General features: G+C 38.7%; 1 protein-coding gene across 1 annotated transcript in view; it reads right to left on the bottom strand.

The window, feature by feature from the left end:
• LOC139712234 (3'-5' RNA helicase YTHDC2-like) overlaps nt 1-20548 on the bottom strand; it is a 38882-nt gene that overhangs the window by 9830 nt on the left and 8504 nt on the right. The window contains exons 8-22 of the mRNA XM_071624071.1: nt 20132-20288; nt 18247-18301; nt 17625-17677; nt 16641-16792; nt 15710-15845; nt 14386-14512; nt 13798-13863; nt 12979-13154; nt 12157-12335; nt 11481-11561; nt 10754-10836; nt 9274-9379; nt 8629-8748; nt 7782-7947; nt 545-651 (exon numbers count right to left, since the gene is read on the bottom strand). Of these exons, the coding sequence (XP_071480172.1) occupies nt 545-651; nt 7782-7947; nt 8629-8748; nt 9274-9379; nt 10754-10836; nt 11481-11561; nt 12157-12335; nt 12979-13154; nt 13798-13863; nt 14386-14512; nt 15710-15845; nt 16641-16792; nt 17625-17677; nt 18247-18301; nt 20132-20288 (1764 nt within the window). The remainder of the gene's footprint in view (nt 1-544; nt 652-7781; nt 7948-8628; nt 8749-9273; nt 9380-10753; nt 10837-11480; nt 11562-12156; nt 12336-12978; nt 13155-13797; nt 13864-14385; nt 14513-15709; nt 15846-16640; nt 16793-17624; nt 17678-18246; nt 18302-20131; nt 20289-20548) is intronic.

Here is a 20548-nt window from a genome sequence, read left to right as displayed (position 1 = left end):
GCACACACGGACACACGGACGGACGGACACACGGACGGACGGACACACGGACGGACGGACACACGGACGGACGGACACACGGACACACACACGTACGGAGCCCGTTTCATAGTCCCCTGCTCGAACTCGTTCGGCGGGGACAAAAAAATATTACTGCTATGAAGACAGTAACATGACCGTCCAGTTGTTTTCCAGCCCAATACTTCCATCATTTAAGCCATCAAATCCAACACAACTAATCCAAACTTTGTTAAAAGTCTCCGACATGTAATGCTGAGTAACACATGGAAAAAAGATTTATCAAAATTGTTAAAGTTTGAAAAAGTTTTCCTTATTAATTCTATATCTAGGAGGGACACAAATTTAGAATTAGATTCAACTCCCTCACAATATAGATACTTACATATATTAAGAGTCATATTTTGTTCAGATAATTATTTATTTTTCAGATACAGGTATTCTTGTTGCATGACACATGAGCAAAGGGTTAAGAAAGAAATCAATGAAACAGAAAATAAGCTTCTCTTTTGTATGGAAAATTTACCTGGAATGCTCTGAGCAGCACCATGTGATCGCTAAAGGTGTTCGCTGCATACTTCTTCCTGATCTGCATGGCTCCCCTCTTTTCAGATGGATGGCTTGGAAGCACAACTACAAGGGCACATCAAGTTCAACATTGGAGGTATATCAGAGACCAGGAAGTAAAGTTTACTGCAAGAATGATTATGTCATAAGAATGAGCCCTTATAACAAGGGAAATCAGCATATGTGATCTCTCTCCAGCTCACATTAAGTTTTATCCAGGCTCAAAATGAGCGGTGGCCCAGGGGTCCAAGCACCACCGCAGTCTGGAGTGGCCACCAAATTTCATTGTCAGGCCACCAAGAAATGACAGTTCATGATATTAGTAGCACAAAAGATATTAAGCAAATAATCAACGTTGGTGAAGGTGATGGGACAAACTATCACTTCCGAGGCGATCTGGATGTAGCTATCTTTCCGAAGCGCAGCTGAGGAAAGATAGCGTACACATTCAGATCGCCGAGGAAGTGATAGTTTGTCTCAGTGCCTGAAACTAAAAGTTGATTATTTGCCTTATATTCCACATCTAGGGTCCTAGAAATTCCCATTTTATTCCACATCTGAAACCGTTTTAGCTGTCTTTAGGTATCCTTAGGGCTTAGGCTACGTGTGCGCGTAGATGACAAAACAATGAATTTGCTGCGCGCATGGCGCGGCACCGAAGTGAAAGTGCGTTGCACTGTGTACTATCACGTGACCTAGGTCACATGATAGTCCACAGTGCAACGCACTTTTATTTCGCGCGTACTCATCTTGCGTTAGGACTGTGTGGACTGTGTGGAGATCAGCGAAACAAAAGGGACTATCAACATAGAGTGTAACAAACTTTTCTTCTCAGGTGATGTGATTGGCAAAACTACGCTTCATCACGTGATCAGCTCTGGACCAATCCTTTTGCAACATTCTTAGTATGTGGAATATCATAAGCAATAGCTGCTTCTTCAGATTAATAATTTATTCTTTCAAAGCTATGACATTATCCCAAATGACCTAAGACATGGAAAGACATGGATTCAACTACTGCATTCCTCTGAGTGACTCTGGGAAACTAGAAATAAATGTCAAGCGATCATTTTAAAGAAATTATATTTTTGGTGGTCCAATCAGTCTGACAAAAATTTTTAGTGTTTACATTATTTTCATGCTTTTTTTCTCCTCCAGAAAAGGGAAGGCTAACTTGTGGCTCAGTAACTGCATGCATTTCAGTCAGATGAAGCGCCAAGGGTTGCTACATCACTGCTATTTCTATGGCTCAGCCTATGTTATGACCAATTTGGCCACATCATTTTTTTTTCCTCACAACCAGATTTTATCAATCTGAAAATGGAAGTAGGTATTCCCCTATATTAAATATCATGATTTCATGAATTTGTGGTGTGATGGAAAAAAAAGTTTATGATGTTTATGCATTAATCATTATTTGATATGTTAGACTCAGTGAACTATGAAAGTCACAGTACTTGGCATTTGGAGCCCTTTATGATGCCTGTCAATTTTAACATGATTATCATGGTTGATCATTGTTTTCAATTTATTAAATTATCTCATTTTGTATTGTTGTTCTTTCTTTATTTCCTATTCACAGTATGTTGTATTTGAAGCCCTTTTCCTGCTAATTTTCAAGTAATCATCATGATTTATAATTGTTTATGGTTTCATAACAAGTATGTTATCTTATTTCTTATGTCTTTCTTCTCTTTTTTTTTCAGGTGACATATTCATTGTCGTGTCACTAAAAATAATATTTGATGATTTTGGTGGCCCAAAAAAGCTACCAAGAAAAAAATTAGTGATGAGCCTTGGCTGTATATTATGCAATAGCTGCTTCTTCAGACATATGATCTATTCCTTGCAGATATGACATTATGCCAAATAAAGACATGGAAAGATATGGATTCAAAAACTGCACTCCTCCGAGTGATGTTTGTGCATCAAATAGTTTTATTAGTTGGTTGCGGATCAAAACATGTCACATAACAATCCGAGCGTAGTCTTAGAAGCAAGGGCCTATTTACAATAAATTTTCTGTGTAGCACATGCAAATCGGGTTTCATTACTTTCATCTGATTAATAGTTGCTTCCCACGACAATAGGGAGCTTCTAATTCTGGATGGTAGGACACAAGGGACAGAAAGTTTAACAGAACGTGACTGTCTGCCAACACTCGCTCTGCCCTAACTGAAATGTAAGCTGTTTCAATTCAAGGACGGGGACAAGTTGTGTCCATGATACTGTGTGAATGCCCTCAATCGCTTTACTTTGGTTATTATTCAGTATGGCAAATCTGCACAGACTGTTAGCAGTGCCTATGTTTGTGACATTTTGGATGACGATGAGTTCATTCTTCTGGATGACATCAATGCAACAAGTAATCTTGATCTCCAGCATGAAGACGATGGTTATCAGTTTGAATTGGACAACTCCAAAGATGACGACTGCAATAGTTGTTGTTGTTATTGTTCTTTTAATATAATAGAAATTTCATTTCCTGTTTTTCTAGTGTGTGGCTAAATTGCTTACAATTGCATATGAATTTTTCTTGTTTGTTTTGTAGTTAAAAAGGAATGATCGGATAATTCATTCTATTTTCTTTCTTCTGTTTGATTTCTGCCTTAAAATGAATTGAATGATTATTCTTGTTTTATGGACTATGGATTATGTCTCATAACTGTTGGAACATTTACATGATTTATGACAGATGTTATGTAGAATGTGTGTATTTTTTTTTTTGAATTGTTATATTCTCAAAGGAAATGGAATTAATAAAAAGATCACTGAAAACAAAATGGTTATTTTAGGCAAGAGAGCTGAACTTGAGACCAACCAAACACTAAAGACTACAAAGCTGCACGCCTAAGAACAACTGAACAGATTAACATAAAGAAAAAATGACAAGATGCCATGGACTCTGATATAGCAACAAATTTAAAAGACAAGGCTCAAGAATCTGCGAGTTCACAGGGATAATAATTCAGTGCCTCTGAGGGATGGCTGTGTAGGTGGAAACAGAGACACAACATCGTCTTCACACAGGAGCATGGGGAGATGCTGCATGCTGACATCGCCACCACTGATGGGTGGAAGAAGAGTGGGTTGGTGAACACCTAGCAGAATGACCAATCCCAGGACATATTCAATGCAGATGAGACTGGGCTGTATTTCTGCGGTTTTCCAGACAAGGGGTACTGCGTTAGAGGTAACAACCTACCAGGTGGGTATTCCCACGAGATCATAAGAAGCTCCCCGTGAAATATCATGCTTCGAAAAATGCCTGGATGACTAGGAGCATCTTCAAAGAGTGGCTGGCGGAGTGGGATGCCCAATTACGCGCCCAAGATCGGAAGATCTGTCTCCTAGTAGACAACTGCTCCGCTCATCCGAGTGACATCAAGCTCACCAACATGGAGGTCAAGTTCCTGCCGCCAAACACGACCTCAATCATGCAGCCCATGGATATAGGCGTTATTTGTAACTGGAAGGGCCATTACTTAAACAGCAGGATCATTGCGGCTCTTGACAGCCATGAGAGTAAGCAAGCCATCGACATAGCAGCAATTATATTCCACATACTAAGAATGTTGCAATAGGATTGGTCCAGAGCTGATCACGTGATGAAGCGTAGTTTTGCCCATCACATCACCTGAGAAGAAAAGTTCGTTACACTCTATGTTGATAGGCCCTTTTGTTTCGCTGATCTCCACACAGTCCACACAGTCCTAACGCAAGACGAGTACGCGCGAAATAAAATTGCGTTGCACTGTGGACTATCATGTGACGTAGGTCACTTGATAGTACACAGTGCAACGCACTTTTACTTCGGTGCCGCTGTGCGCGATGTTGTTTTGTCAGCTACGCGCATCGCCCATACCTCTAAAGTTGACTCGTATTGTATAAGTACCGCGTAGACGTAAAACGTAGACAAGGTCTATAATCTACACATAGACATCTACGTAGGGCCTACGTAATTTGTTTAGCATCGCGTCGACCGTAGCTCAATCAACAAAATGGCCGCAGAAATCAGATTAGACCTGCTTAGCGAAGCTGAAATTGATGACTTGCTGCAGGACAGTGAAAGCAAGAATACGAAACGACAGTTGAAGTTTAGTCTTGGAATATTTAAGGATTTTTGCGGTGCTCTAGGGGACGTCGATTTCGTGGATATTATGACCCATTTTGCTAACCGAGGAGAAGAAAATTTATATGATATGAAGGCTGATGACTTTATTCTTAGTGAACAAAATGGTCACCGTTATTTTCGCATCGTCGACAAAGCTACAAAGAATCACCCTGACGACGACTCGAACAGCCACAGAGGACGTATGTTTGAAATACCTGGGAGTAATAGGTGCCCTGTGGAAACACTCCTGAAATACAAATCTAAACTAAATCCCAAATCACCATTTCTTTGGCAAAAACCAAAAGGAGCTGGACGATATGGTGATGGACCTTGGTATGACAACATTCGAGTTGGAATTCACACTCTTGGAAGTATGATGAAGACGACTAGCAGGGAAGCAGGATGCTCGACTGACTACACTAATCACTGTGTAAGAGCAACATCCATTACCACTCTTGATCATGCCGGTTTTCCTTCAAGGGACATAATGACTGTTTCTGGGTATAGATCTGAAACAACCTCAAACATTACACGCAAACGAGCGACCAACAAAAGATGAAAATGTGTGAAACAATATCTAATGCACTTGGCCATGCACAACAAGAACCAGGCCCATCTCATCACAGCCAGCAAGACCAGCGATGCACACAAAACCAAACACAAACTGCTGAAGTTAGTAATAATAGTGGTAATATTGATGATGATATTGATGACTGTTTGGATATTTCAAACAGTCAAGTGAAACGTTTGCTAACAGCAGTGGAAAACACTGAATTGTTCGTTGCTCAGCCTCCGGTTGAGAACAGAAATGTGCAAGTTCAGAACCAGAACAGAAATGCGACATTTCAGTTTAACAACTGCGTTGTGAACATTTACAACTAACGACCACGTTGGACATCCTTTTAGCAACAACATGACTGGTAAGTAAACTACGTGATCCTAGTCGTACTGTAGCCTAGCCTAAGCCCCGAAATCCCCCAAAACCACGTATGAATACCACACTCTCAGCCGAATCACGGACCGTATCGCAGATCGGATTAATATTTATAGTTGTTATCGTGTATCGGCAAGCGTACGCTCCTTTCAGAGCGATTTGCGCTCTCCGTGATTGGTTGCCGGTATTCTGTAATTTACCCCTGAGGATAACTAAAGACAGCTAAAACGGTTTCAGATGTAACGTTAGATTCTGGAATGAAATGAGAATGTCTAGGACCCTAGATGTGGAATATAAAGCAAATAATCAACTTTTAGTTTCAGGCAATGAGACAAACTATCACTTCCTCGGCAATCTGAATGTGTACGCTATCTTTCCTCAGCTGCGCTTCGGAAAGATAGCTACATCCAGATCGCCTCGGAAGTGATAGTTTGTCCCATGACCTTTACCAACGTTGATTATTTGCTTACTATCACCATCCTAGATGCTGTCTACCTGGCGAAAGAATCATGGAATAAGGTGAAAACGCAGACCACCGGAAACTGCTACAAGAAGGCACACTTCAAGAATGATGGCGAAGATGACAAAAAATTTCATAAAAACATAGCGTATCAGTACTAGGTGATACATACATAGTCACTGCAAACTCATCGCATATTGATTGATGAGGTGAAAAGCACGTGGGGGGGGGGGAAATGTTGTTGTTGTTTAGCGTAATGTAATTCATTTGGATACCTGGTGTGCATAACGAAAGTGCCAGTAACCATGGAAAAGAATGTTTGCCGCTCCCCTCCGCAGTTCGTAGACTTAATGTCTATGTTGTCTACATTGCTGGAGATTATGGTGAACGGGGAAAGTATGTTCCCATCAGATTTCACAGGGCCTACTATATATGCATTGCAAATGCGGATCGTAATTTCATCACCCAGCTACAATGTCACTGTAATCATACGTGACGCATAATTGCGTAACAAATTCTAGCTAACAGGTAGCGTTAATTGCCTATCAAATTTCCGTCATGGCCGGAATATTGTGTCTGGATATTTGTGAACTCCGAAGAGGACTATGCCAAAACAAATAAAGGTTTGTTTAAGTGATTTGTATTTTTTTGTCAAACTATGAGACTACCATGTATTTTCCCTCCTTTTTTTCTGCACTTTGTTTGCGAGTGTCGTTTGTAGCCATTATCATGAATGATTGACTGCTGTGGGTGGTGTACACATGATGCCCACGTACTGTGATCTGTGTGTGGTACTTTATACAAGCCAATACGAGCACCACATCAGCGGGATCTCCGCTTTAACGAGAGAAAAACTTGGCTCCCAACCCCTCCCGATTAAGCGGGGAGAACTTATCATTCTTATCATTATTATCATTATCATTGTTGTTGTTGTTATCATTGTTGTTGTTTTTATTATTATTATTATTATCATTATTATTATTATTATTATTATTATTATTATTATTATTATTATTATTATTATTATTATTATTATCATTATTATCATTTTATTTATTCTTTTTTTTAGGGCTCCCAGCATTTCAATTCGTTTATTCTTCTTTCTCCTCTTCTTCTTATCATCATCATCATCATCATCATCATCATCATTATAATAATTTTTATTATTATTATTATTATCATTATCATTTTATTTATTTATTTATTTATTTCAGGGCTCCCAGCATTTCAAGAAAAAAAATTCCCTGACTTTCCCTTATTTTTCCCTGATGAAGTCTCAAAATTCCATGTTAATTACTTCAACCCATTTCAACTATTTCATTTAATTTAATTGATTTATTTAGTTACTTAATTACTTATTTATTTATTTATTTATTTATTTATTTATCTATTTATTTATTTATTCATTCACTTATTGATTATTAATTTATCTATTATTTATCTATTTAGTCATACAATTGCAATATCACATACATATAAACGTTCATGTATAAAATTTAAGGGAGAGACACATGGGCCAGGGTTCACAAAAATAAGACTCTTTACTACTACCCGCAAGCATGTGAGCCCTCATGTGCCACTCCCTAGCACACAATAAAGATGTTTATGATAACAAATCTGATGCATCAAAATTTTCAATAAAACAAAAAGTTAATAAGTACTTCTGGGAATACAAACGTCAAGCTTACATGGGTCCTTGTAGGCGAGGGCACACACGATAGTCAGGACGGGGTCAAGGCACTTGAGGACAATGGCATAGAGGACCATCTTCCCTAGCCGGGGGTCAACCGGAAGGTCAGCAAGGTGGCAGCCCAGCTCAGTCAAGTCCTCCCATTTGTCCATGGCATCGATGGACTAAGACGCAGTGGACACACAAGGTTGCGGTGAGAGTAATCAACAGAGAAATTACTGGTAAGGGGCTCATCAACACGAAGCGGTGATGGACTATATCTTGTGGCTGATTGAATGTACTACTACTTTGGTAACTTAACACCTCCCCTCTCCCCCAAACTAACACCCAACTTGATAAATTTTGTGCAAAAAAAAAAAAAAAAAACTGTCAGCACAAGTCACGTTTCATGAGAACATAGGTCATATATCTTATCGAAACTTGTAACTCTTTGACCTACGACTGCTACGATATTTGGGTTTTATTTTGATTTTTTTTAAAAACAGAAATTAAAAATGAGGAATATATAAATACCTCTACCAAGAGTTGAATGAGCATCATTAAGTAAACATGTTGTCAATGATGCTGTGCTGTATTCTCTGCATTCATACACAAAAACAATCAACATTTTCTATCAAAAACAGCAAATTAAGAACAGCAGTCTTTCCTGTACCCTGTTATACATACTAATCACTACCATATACGTAATCCTTATATCTGACCCTAAAAGTCACTGGTAATTCTCAACATTTCAGCACTTCAACTCTGATGTAACCACTGGCAACTGAACTGCACATGGTATGGATGACATTTTTGAGCAATAATAAAACCCAGAGCGTCACATTGTGATGAGTGGATTAACTCACCTTAAGGAGCTGGATTGCATTCCTAATGGCTGGAGCAGCCGGAGGCTCTGGGGCTCTCCTCAAGAAGTCGCCCACCGATGTCTCGTTGGGGGCCAGCAGCTTGGTGTGTAGACACAATTCCTATTATGTGGTAAAGTAAGGCAAGTTGGTGGGTTTAATGATTCTGAACAATAAAGCAGCGATACAAAAACAGGCTGAACTACTGCAGTGTATTGTGGGACACAACAATCCATTAAAACCTTGATGAATGGAGTGACACATTTGTCAAAATTATGTAAAAGAGAGTTACATTGCATTATATTTATTTCCACCTGATGACAAATACTGTATAAGTCGAATGTTTCGCAAGGTTATTATTTTCGCAAATTTCGCAAGTCAGGTGCTATTCTCAGATTTAAAGACACACAAAACTATTGACTCTGATCTAAACATGAATGTGATGCACACGCATTCATTTCTCCATTCAGTACTGTACTCCATGATCGCGCATTTAAGCACTTATAAAATTGTCGGAAGTCCAAACTTGCAAAAATTTAGACTCGCAAAATATATGGCGTATACAGTAGTGCATGGCACAACCCGAGGTGGATATCACTGGTGGAACAATTTCTCGTGAAAGCCGCCTGAAAGACTGGGCCTACTCACATGAAGCTGAGTCCTGAGGATCTCTGGCGTCTGGAACTCTGGCAGGGCCTGGAACCGGACTCTGCTGATGAGATGGAAGCACATTCCAGGACGACATCTACCAGCTCTGCAGCAGGCAGGAGAAGAGAACAAACATCACTAGAGCGAGGATAATTAATCACGGTGATTTATGATGCAGGAGCATGGGAGTAAAATTAACAAAAAGAGAACCTAAAGAGGAATGAAACCCAAATATATATGCGGACTGAGTGAATGCAGCAATATTAGTAGAAAGTATTAGCACAGTTTGAGGTAAATCAGACAATTAGCTCAAGAGTTATGAAATTTCACAATTTCTGTGCCGCCACTACTGGATGAGAAGACTACAACAGTTCATGATGTCACTGCAGTACAACTACATATTAAAGGGATCGTACAGTTTTGGTTGAGACCTAATTTGGGGTTCCTAACATTTTTTGGTGAAATAATGAGAAACCTCTTATGAAATATGAAAGAGCATGTAATTTTATGAGGAATTCAATGTTTATTTGATGGAAATTGGTTTTGAAATGGCTGAGATATTAAAAAAAGAGCGATTCTGAATTAAGTGTGGGACCCACACTTTATTACGATCGCTTTGTTTTACTACGTTTTTGGATGTTTCAGTCATTCCAAACCTGATTTTCATCAAATAAACTTTGAATTCTCTTAAAATGGTATGCTCTGTACTATATCATAAGTGTTTTCTTGGTATCTCGAAAAAAGTTAAAAGCCCAATTCTCATCTCCACCAATACTGTACTATCCCTTTAAGAATATAAAGACAATCCCACAAAATCAATTCTTTATGAATAGCACACATTTTCTTAACTTGTTGCTGACATATGTTAAGGGTAATATTATTCCCCCAGCGTTCTGAAAGAGGCATTAGTCAGGTGACTGTGCTTTCATCATGCTAGGAAAATCAAAGTATGCTGAATATGTAGACCCATTTTGTGTTTGCAAGGATTGTCATGGCATGTGCATTCTGTCCCACAATCTACCTGTTTCTATCCTTTGATGGACAGCAACATGCTAAAAAACAATCAGAAAACTTGGTGGATGAGAAAGACAATATACTGTATTCGCCATATATTTCGCGAGTCTGATTTTTTGTGAATCGAGACTTTCCGACGATTTGGCGAGTGGTTAAATTCGCGATCGTGGAGTCCTGTACTGAACGGAGAAATGTGTACGCGTACGTCACATTCATATCAGGATCCAAGTCAATATTTTCGCGTGTTTTTAATTTCGCGAATAGCAGCTGACTCGCAAATTTCGCGAAAATAAAAACCTTGCGAAATATTTGGTGTATACAGTAGGCAGGAAGATCCCATATGGGACAGACAGAACAAGAAATTTGAAAAAGACGTATGTACTCATATATGTACTTACATAAATGAATATACATATACACTCTGAGGGAAGTAAAGTATGGAAAAGAAAACTGCACTTGTACTGACCTTCCTCTCCTCTGTTTGGCACTAGCCTTTGAGATCCAGTTGGACTTCAGTGAGGAAACGTTGGCTATTGCATCAAAGGATTTCTGATAGAAAGAGAATACAATGAATAAATATATCAGATAAGTTTAAGACTTGTTTCCCACAGCTCTCTCAACATCAACAATCCCAGAGCAATTAATGAAAATATAACCTTGATACATCTTGTTAAATTATTGAAATTATCAGGCTTATTCTTTTTCTGCCACATGGAACTGAGTATCTGATGAAAGCGGCCAATCTGGAGATATTGCAGGGGCGGATCCAGGGAGGACCGCAACTGGCGCACAACCCCCCATTATTTTTTGTTGAAACAAAAGAACTAAAAAGAAAAAAATGGGGGGGGGGGGGAAGGGTGCGTGCGCCCCCCTTTAATTTTGTAAACGCACCCCCTCTTTACAGAATTCCTGGATCCGCCCTTGTATTTTTATGATTTCTCTAAAAGTTACAAGACATCAAACTCATCCTGACCGAATACATTTTTCAATACTACCGCACAGCCAAACAATAACAGATGGCGAACTTGTAAATAAAATTGTTCATAATCGTGCACATGAATGCAAATATACATATCTTCATAGTTTGCTAGGATATTTTTGGCATAAGACACGTCCAGCTGTATCTATTCTTGAGACATGAATGCCTGCTAGCTTTTAAGGAAATCAAGAAAACCAACACAAAACCAGCTCACCTCCTTTACTTTGCCTGAATCTACGACGAACACAACATCATTGATGGTGACACTTGTTTCAGCAATATTTGTGGATAAAACCTGTGGAGATTATGAAATAACAGTCCAATCACATCTTTAGTATTTGACAAACAAGCATGAATATGGGATTTGCTATGCCATTTCGTTCTCTTAACAGTCAGAAAGTTCAAAGCAGTCCATTTTAGGACATGTAGATTTACATCAAAAGCATTTTGTGTTGGAATGCTTCCCAGCATGGTTTTACTGCAATGACCGCCTTTTCAGGGACAGATAAACCTGTACCTTATGCAATATCTAGTGTCACTGTGGCCTGTATATAATGACTAATTTCAATTATGGTTTTGTGAGATGTGAATCTCGTATAACGTTCCATATTTTCATTTCAAGCATAATCTCATGGGCTCACGAGCAATGTGCTCAATTTCTCTGATCTATAGATAAACAAAACTTTCCTTATCATCATATGAAACATATAATAATAATTAGCATTTTTACAAGTCTAATTATTTGAAATCGTCTTGAGCTCAGCATGGAGATTCTTAACAGACTCTAGGCTTATGAAAGCGTTATATTTCTGTAGCATCACAAGGCAATAGTCACAGCTTTCCAAGCTGTGGCATAGGAGATTTGAATTATAAGGCATCAAACTACTGACTATCTTCCTTATTCCTGGCCCCGGGGTGCGGAAAACTTTCTTCTGATCATGGCTCTGCAAGTTGGAGTGAAGCATGTAGACCTGGAAGGAATTGCTGTCATTGAATGCTTCGTCACTGAGGAGCATGTCACGCAGGGTGACAATGTCATCATAACCAGGCAGGAACACAAGAATAGCACCTGATGGGATAACAGGGTATGGAAAATGAGCTACCCGTAAGACTATACAAGTTGAAATGATGGTACCCTTTTTCATGTGCACACTCAAGGATTACTTACTGTAAAAGTGGATATTTTTGCATGACTAATTTTTTGTGGTTGGCAGGGTAAGAAGAGTTTTGCAGGTTTTTGATTAAGCAGAAGCAAGACATCAACTACTGGAACATATGGCAAGCAAAAATATTTGTGTGTCTTTATTTCCGTGCTACTTTCTGGTTGTGCGAAAAGCACAAAAATTTTCACTTTTACGCTTATGCATAAATAGAAATGTTCCTTTTAACTGGGAATGATAAATGTCCCCTTGAAGCCATGTGTAATCATACAGTGCAGTGATTAGTTGATCCACACAAGAAAATCAGCATCTGATCTTTAATTGACTAGAAAAGCACACAACACATACAAGTACAAGTACAAAGATAATGAAATTTACCAGACCATGCTTTACATATCTTTACCATTTTCTTTATGTATCAAGGTGTACTTCACTAAGTTTTGTTTCATGTCAGTGTGTGTGTGTGTGTGTGTGTGTGTGTGTGTGTGTGTGTGTGTGTGTGTGTGTGTGTGTGTGTGTGTGTGTGTGTTTGTGGGTTAGTGATGAGCTCACCTTCCTGAGAATGGCTACAGATGTAGTTGAGCAGAGCTAGAATCAGGTTCAGGTCCACCTTCTCATCATCAAAGCTGTGGTGGTAGGCCTGGAGGAGTTCCCGGTCCTCTGCACTGATCTCATTGTGGCTCTTGAGTAGCTCTTCCTCATCTTCAATCCCTGTCTGTGCAGTCTCACTACAATATAGGCACATATACACAAGTTAAACAACAAAGTCATTTTCATAAAACAAATAATGCATATTGCTGCCTTTTGCATCTTTCGTTCCCCCCCCCCCCCCCCCCCCTTCTGGAAATACTGAAACGGTTCAGTGTCGAAATATTGCAAATACTGCATGACAAGTTACAGGATATCTAATCACTGATTGTTTCTGCAAACATTTGATAAAGTTTCTGAAAGACATTTGCCAAAAATTAACAACAGGCAAAACTTTACATTGTAGGGTAATGTAAGTGTGAGAGGCACATTATCTTTCATGTAGTTGCATGAAAGGTGAATAAATTTACATCATACAAACAACTCATCATATTTAGCCATGATTTGATATGATTTGTGAAAAAGCTAGATTGGCGTAGCAAGTCCATCTTGGTGTCAGAGTGCCAACATGGCATGACAAAAGTGTCATAGAACAATCACAAAACACATTTCCATGAAACCTGCACTATATTTGCCACCTCCCCCTAAAAACAAACAAACAAACAAACAAACAAACAAACAACAGTACACATTATTGCAAAAAAGTACCACATGAGTTGACATCTCTGCCACTGCATATATGCATATCAATACAATATTTTTGCTATAGTTATCCCAACTCACACAAATGCTGTAAGTAATGCCATGATCTCAGTCTGGTTGAACATCTGAGCGAAGTCTGACGCTGTCCTGGGAGGATGAGAGAGAAAGAAAGAATAGGCAAATGACAGCTCCTTGTACAAATCTCTCTGGCAAGTGTAGGACAATGTAAGCAAAAGTGATTAGCATGATAAAATGCTCTTGTACAATTACACATACAGAAAAGAAGTACAAGCAAAACTCCTACTGACTTCTGGGCCCCATTTCGTAAAAGATGTTAGGATAGCAACTCTTGGTGGAATGGCAACTTCCCATAGCAACAGCCAATCTAGAAGCTGAATTTTTGTTGTTACCATGACAATTGCCATTCCAGCAAGAGTTGCTATCATATCATTTTTTGTTTTTAAGCAAAGGGGCCCTGGAAACCTACTGTGGAAGGAAATATTTCTTCTAAATACAAGCCAGCAGAAAATGAGTCTCCAACACTGCAAGATTCATAAAGAGAACCTTGCTGCACATTTTGCGAGATCAATGGGGAAACGAAAGCAACTTCATCAGAAAAATAAAATAACAAAAACATATTACCAAAATTAAAAGAAACCACTGACTCACTTTCCATCTGAGGCTTTCAGAGAGGGGTTTGCTCCAAGACTCAACAGCTGTTCTACCATCTCTCCATTTCCCCTCCCAGCTGCAACCATCAGCGCTGTCACACTTGACTCAGAGTTGGCATAGTCAACTACGTACAGGATCATGCATGAAAGAAAACAGAGATTATTCACCAATAAGAGGATTACTGTTGTATTTGGGCAGTAGAAATGAAAAGTATTCTTAATTTAGCAATGACACTTGATTTAATAGTGTGATACAAAGCACATTAAATCTTTGACAACTTATACATGAATAGCCCTTTTTCAAAGATACAGCTGATGGAGTGCATGCTAACATTACCAATTAATCAGCTAAAAAAAATATGCACCTGCAAGCTTGTAACTGATTTCCCACTTCATAGAAAAATCATAGAACTTCATAATAAAACAACTTAAGTACTGTCTTGTCTAATGTTTGTTCAATTATCTTTAACATGCTAACGCTACTTTCAAATTGCATATGAAGCTTGAGTATTTGAAGGTACACTGATATTTCTTTCCCTATTACTCACAGTATTCTACACATGTACTTTCAAATTATGCAAAAGGCAAAACCAAGAACCCCACACAATCATACTCCTTGATATCATCTGAACTGTACTACAGCATTAGTTATTTGCAGCAGTCTCTTTCTGATCTAAACACGATTGCTCTCACATGACACTCACATATACTCGATGCCTCACAGAGCATGAAAATGCTGCTGTCTTACACCAACAATTACTGTATACGGTCATTTATTTCGCGGGGACATTATTCTCACAAACGAATCAGGTGCTTTGCACAAACTGAACAACACGCAGAAATATTACCTCTGATCCTGACAAGAATGTAACATGTAGTAATGTACGTTTCTCTGTTCATTACTGTACTCCGTACATGTTACGTTTCTCTGTTCATTACTGTACTCGGTACATGTTACGTTTCTCTGTTCATTACTGTACTCGGTACATGTTACGTTTCTCTGTTCATTACTTTACTCGGTACATGTTACGTTTCTCTGTTCATTACTGTACTCGGTACATGTTACGTTTCTCTGTTCATTACTGTACTCGATACATGTTATGTTTCTCTGTTCATTACTGTACTCGGTACATGTTACGTTTCTCTGTTCATTACTGTACTCCACAATAGTCAATATAACCACTCGGAAGTTTGTTGGGAAGTCTCGAGTTGTGAAAACTTAGACTTGCTAAATATATGGCGTATGCAGTATCTATCATTTTCTTTCTATAATAAATGACATGACTTGAAAACTGATGGATATAACCCAGATTACAACTTACCGCTGACATTCTCATTGAGAATGATGTACATGAGTTGCGCAAAGGCATCTTCACTGCCCGTCTTCCAGCAGTCGGCGAGGGCATTGTCCATGTCATGGACCAACCACTCTGGCATGTCATCAGCATCAATGGAGGTCTAAAACAATAGGAGATCAGGGAGAGGTATTAACTTTCGATCAGCACCAAGAGGTTTTTCCCCCCATATCAATCTTGACTAACTTTACAACGACAGGGATGAGGCTCAGTCTGTAACGCATTTGCCTTGCAATCAAAAGGCTTGGGTTCAACTCTAAGGGGGTGAATTGAGATTAGTGAGATATAAATGTTACATGTGATAGAAATCCCCTGCAGGTGACAGCATGTAATATGAGAGAGTACACACCTTTACAAAATTTACAGACATAATGTAGACAGATTACTAAACGTAAAGATAGATATATGAAAAAATATATAGATGGATAGAAGGATGCATAAATCTATACAGATATGCAGATGGATATATACATAGATGGGTAGATATATAACTAGATAGATGAACAGATACACAATATAAAAATCTATACATAGATATGTGGATGAATATTACATAGATAGGTAAATATGTAGATAGATATATAATTGATATTTAAATATGTACAGCTGTAGATGGATAGTTGGATAGTTGGATACATAGACAGAAAGCTAGACTGCTAGATGAATACAGGTCTGAACACAGAGATAGAAAGCAAGAATTGAGAGAGACAAAGGAAGGGTAAGAGAGGAGGAGGAAGAAGAAAGAGAAGATAAAAAAGAAGAAAAGATTACAATACCCATATTTACTGGTAACCAGTCTAGAAACATTTGAACATTTTGTATAATGTTCAATACAGATTTCAATGCAATAAATAAAAGTTATATCTCTGAAGCAACTTCAGTTCAGCCGTATGCTTACATCAGCGGAAGGTCCCAAGGTGACTGCCTGGAAGTTCTGTGTGAGTGTGGCGGTAGCAGGATTGACTGGTACAGGTTGATTTGTTGTAGCTCCTCCAGAGGCTGCAGCGTCGTCCTTATACCACTTGTTGAGTTGTACTTGTTGCTTAGCCACTGAATCATACAGTGATGTGCGTGAAATCAAGGAATGTTTTTCACATGAATATCACGACTGAAATCTTGTTCTCTTCAAGATTTGTTAGAAGCTATGCTTTATCTATATCATCTACCAATTGACAGTAGTGCTCTGTAGATCAAGCCTGTTCTTGCAACTGATCGACAAATTGCCCTACATCGACGTAAATAAGCACTGAATTGATCAGTGATCAATTCAGTGCTTATTTACGTCGATGTAGGGCAATTTGTCAATCAGTTGCAATGAAAATATCTCGACAGAAGAAATTTATGAATTTGAAGCCTGTTCTTGACTTTAAGATGTCATTCCTAGATGTGTAGTGGATCACCATTATTACAGTTTGAAAAGCAGAGTAATTGTGGCTTGACACACAGGAATTGATAATTGATAAATAAAGGGTGTGTAATAATACTCAATTCTGACCAAAAACCAAAGAACAGTTATCAGTTCAAAATCTAATCTTAATTCTGCTTGAGGTAAAGTCTTGAGGCACTAAACATTCTGAAGGATGTTGAGCTTTGATTTTTACAGCAATTAAAAAAAAAAGGACTTACATATTAATGTACCTTACAATGTTACCAGGGTATATCAATGGTTAAATTGTCCCATTAATCATAAAAGTTTGATGCTTTCTTGCAACTTCAGTGGCTGGAGGATGTCTGAAGAATTTGAAGAGCATACTAGAAAACATATGGCGAACTCATTTTGCACAGGTAACCAGTTAATCATTTAAGCTGATATTGGGCAGAATTGAACATGCTAACCATAAGTTTGTATCTTTACAGTGATTATAACTTTTTGCTGACATACCTTTTGATTTCTCTTTCTGATATTCCAGCATCTTTGCATTTGTGTAGCCAGTACTATGCAGAAATTGGAGATAAAAAGGGGTGTGAGTCTGAGAACAACTTTATACACTTAAGTCTATTGCCAGCAAGTTGCAAATTATAGTTAAAGGTATTTTGTCACTTTATCTGCTCAAAGTAAACAATATAACTGTAACAATGTCAGTTTATTATGATCTTTTTTTAAAAACAATGTCATAATACTGCAAATAATGAGAAAGCACAGCATCAGAGGATCTCATGTTGCTGACATGGCCTATTCATTGGACAAAATACAGAATACTCAAAAGTACACATAATCATACAGATCTATTTTCTGCAATATGTATAATTTGTTCAAAAATATGAATTGAAAACATTATACCACTAAAGGCCCATTGTTATTTATCACTGTCATGTCATGACAAGAGAGACTATATCAAGTGCTTCAGAAACTTAAGTCATACATTTGAAGGTATGGTCACCACAGGACATCACTAATCACTGGTTTTGCAACAGAAAACACATTTCTCGCAGCTGTACAAAGATAAACAACTGGTCGCTCTTTAGATAAAAGAAAACATCAGCATCTCAAAACAAAAGCTTACCACTTTAATGCATCTTCCAGGAACAACTCATCAACATCATACATGTTACCAGGAACTGCAAAAGGTATGGATAAACAATACATGATCTCAGTTTTTGAGTGTAATGTAGTGAAAGAACATAAATAATATATGATTATTCAGTTTACAGGGCACACGTACCCACACGCACGGGTGCGCGTACGTGCCCGTACAGTTATAATGTATGTATTGTTTGGACAACACGGACAATCATTTCCGAGGTGTTGTGGGGCGGATCGGCTGGACCCATCCCGACAACGAGAGGAGCTACGCCCTAGACAACTGACCGCCCACGGAGTTCGCCAACCTGTGCTGTGAAAGTTACAAGCCAAGTGACCAAGTGGACGGACAGTACGGGAGGTGAGTGGGCAAAATCGGCCATTTCAAAACAGTGGCGCTGCGAGTCCACCTTCCCTTTTCTGCATGGATTTTTCTAGTCGGTTTGGATATTATCAGTATTACTGCGATATACAGATTTGGATTTAATAGTTATTTAGTAGATACACTTATTCTTTCGCCTTTTCTGCGTATAATTGCCGTGGCATTTAGTGGATTTATTCGAGGATATTGCGGGGATAGGGGAATTATTCGAAAATTGTTCCGTAGGATTAATAAGAGCATTAGGTTAGGATTAGTTGTTTTCATTATTTTGTAAGTTATTTATGTGTCCCGAACTTCGGAAACCTTATACGGCACTTTCCGATGAACACTCTGTAAACCTTTCCGCCGTGAGAAACTGGACTCAAAATGAACGGGAGCTCAAGAAGTGCCTGGGCCAGTGAATTGAGTGGAAGACTGTCCATCCATGCTTCATGATTGAATTACATGGATATAAAGAGGAAGAACAACCTTTCTCTTGCGGCTGTGCAAGTGCTCTGTGCTTACGTGTCAGGACACTACGCCAAACTATTTGTAAAGGCCGATAAGCCTAAGGTTAAACAGCGCCGGGATATTGCTTGGGATAATGCAGTTTTAGCTGTAGAGTCACAAGGCTTTCCACCTGGAAGAAGTGGTACCGAACTCCGTCTGCTGTGGAATACTCTATCATCATGGGCGAAACGTTACCGTGATTTCAGATGTAGGACAGGTGGTGGAAAGAGACCACACCTAAGTGAGAAGCACGAGGACGTTCTTGAGGTGCTCCTCCAGCAGACGAAATGTGGCATCAAGCCAGAGAGAGAGAAGCTACGCCCTAGACAACTGACCGCTCACGGAGTTCACCCACCTTTGCTGTGAACGTTGCAAGCCAAGTAACCAAGTGGACGGACAGTACGGGAGGTGATTGGGCAATATCGATCATTTCACAACAGTAAGTTGTTTATACCCACTATTTAAAATATATTAATGTACAAGTGAATATCCAAGCTACGGAGATTCTTACAAGCTAACTGATTTGACATGAACTACAGTAGGATTAACAACAAAATATTGGTCTTCATTTATTCATACTTCATTCAGAAGACTTTGTCAAGTAGTATTATGAAATTTCATTGAATTTACAAACTGAATGAACATCACCCATTAGCTTTATCTTCATGGTAAGTTTACTTCTTGGTTGCTCATGTATATTATTATTCTTCATTTGCTTTTATTCATTTATAAAGACTATAATACTGTCTTTCTAACAGTGCTTCATACTGGTGTGATATGGCAATTGTAAAGATGCTGTTACATCAACTTCATCGGAACATCAATTTTCACTTGATATCCTCTGGTAAAGAGATGCACTCTCAGGGTATGGTATGGATGGTATGTACTTACTCTACATAGTAAATTAGTTTTCCATATTAAAACCTATAAAAATCCCTACATTAAAACCACTGTAAATGTTGTATGAAGAGCTGTTGAAAAAGAGATTACGACCTACCTGACACAAGGGGACAATTGCCAAAATAGCGCACAAAGAGCTGAACATCGAGGGCAGCGCTCATAAGGATCAGCTTAATGTGCCTCTTCTTTGACATCAGGTCCCTGAGCTGAGTGAGCAGGAAGTCACTAAACCTATCTCTTTCATGGATCTCATCCTGCAAGGAAAAGAACGGCAAAGTGGATGGGATTTCCTACGGGCAGTATCCCCTTGGTGTTTTCTCAGGTACAAAAAGAATTTGGGTGGCTTATTGAAACAAAAGCATTCAAGGAATAAACGAATGAAGAATGAGCAAAAAACTGAGCTGTCTACTTCAATTTCTTTTCAGAACTATAGCAGGAGTTCAGTGATAAGAATTATGATTGCATTGAGTTCTGGGATTATGCACAGCCGTATATTCAAAGCTCTGGATTTGAG

This window comes from Diadema antillarum, unplaced genomic scaffold (assembly GCF_040938485.1).
Source record: "Diadema antillarum isolate AM-2024a unplaced genomic scaffold, OU_Dant_1.0 seq00001774_RagTag, whole genome shotgun sequence".
In the NCBI taxonomy this organism is placed as follows: domain Eukaryota; kingdom Metazoa; phylum Echinodermata; class Echinoidea; order Diadematoida; family Diadematidae; genus Diadema; species Diadema antillarum.
The sequence above is the reverse complement of the archived record's forward strand: the minus strand, read 5'-3'. Positions and strand labels throughout refer to the sequence as shown.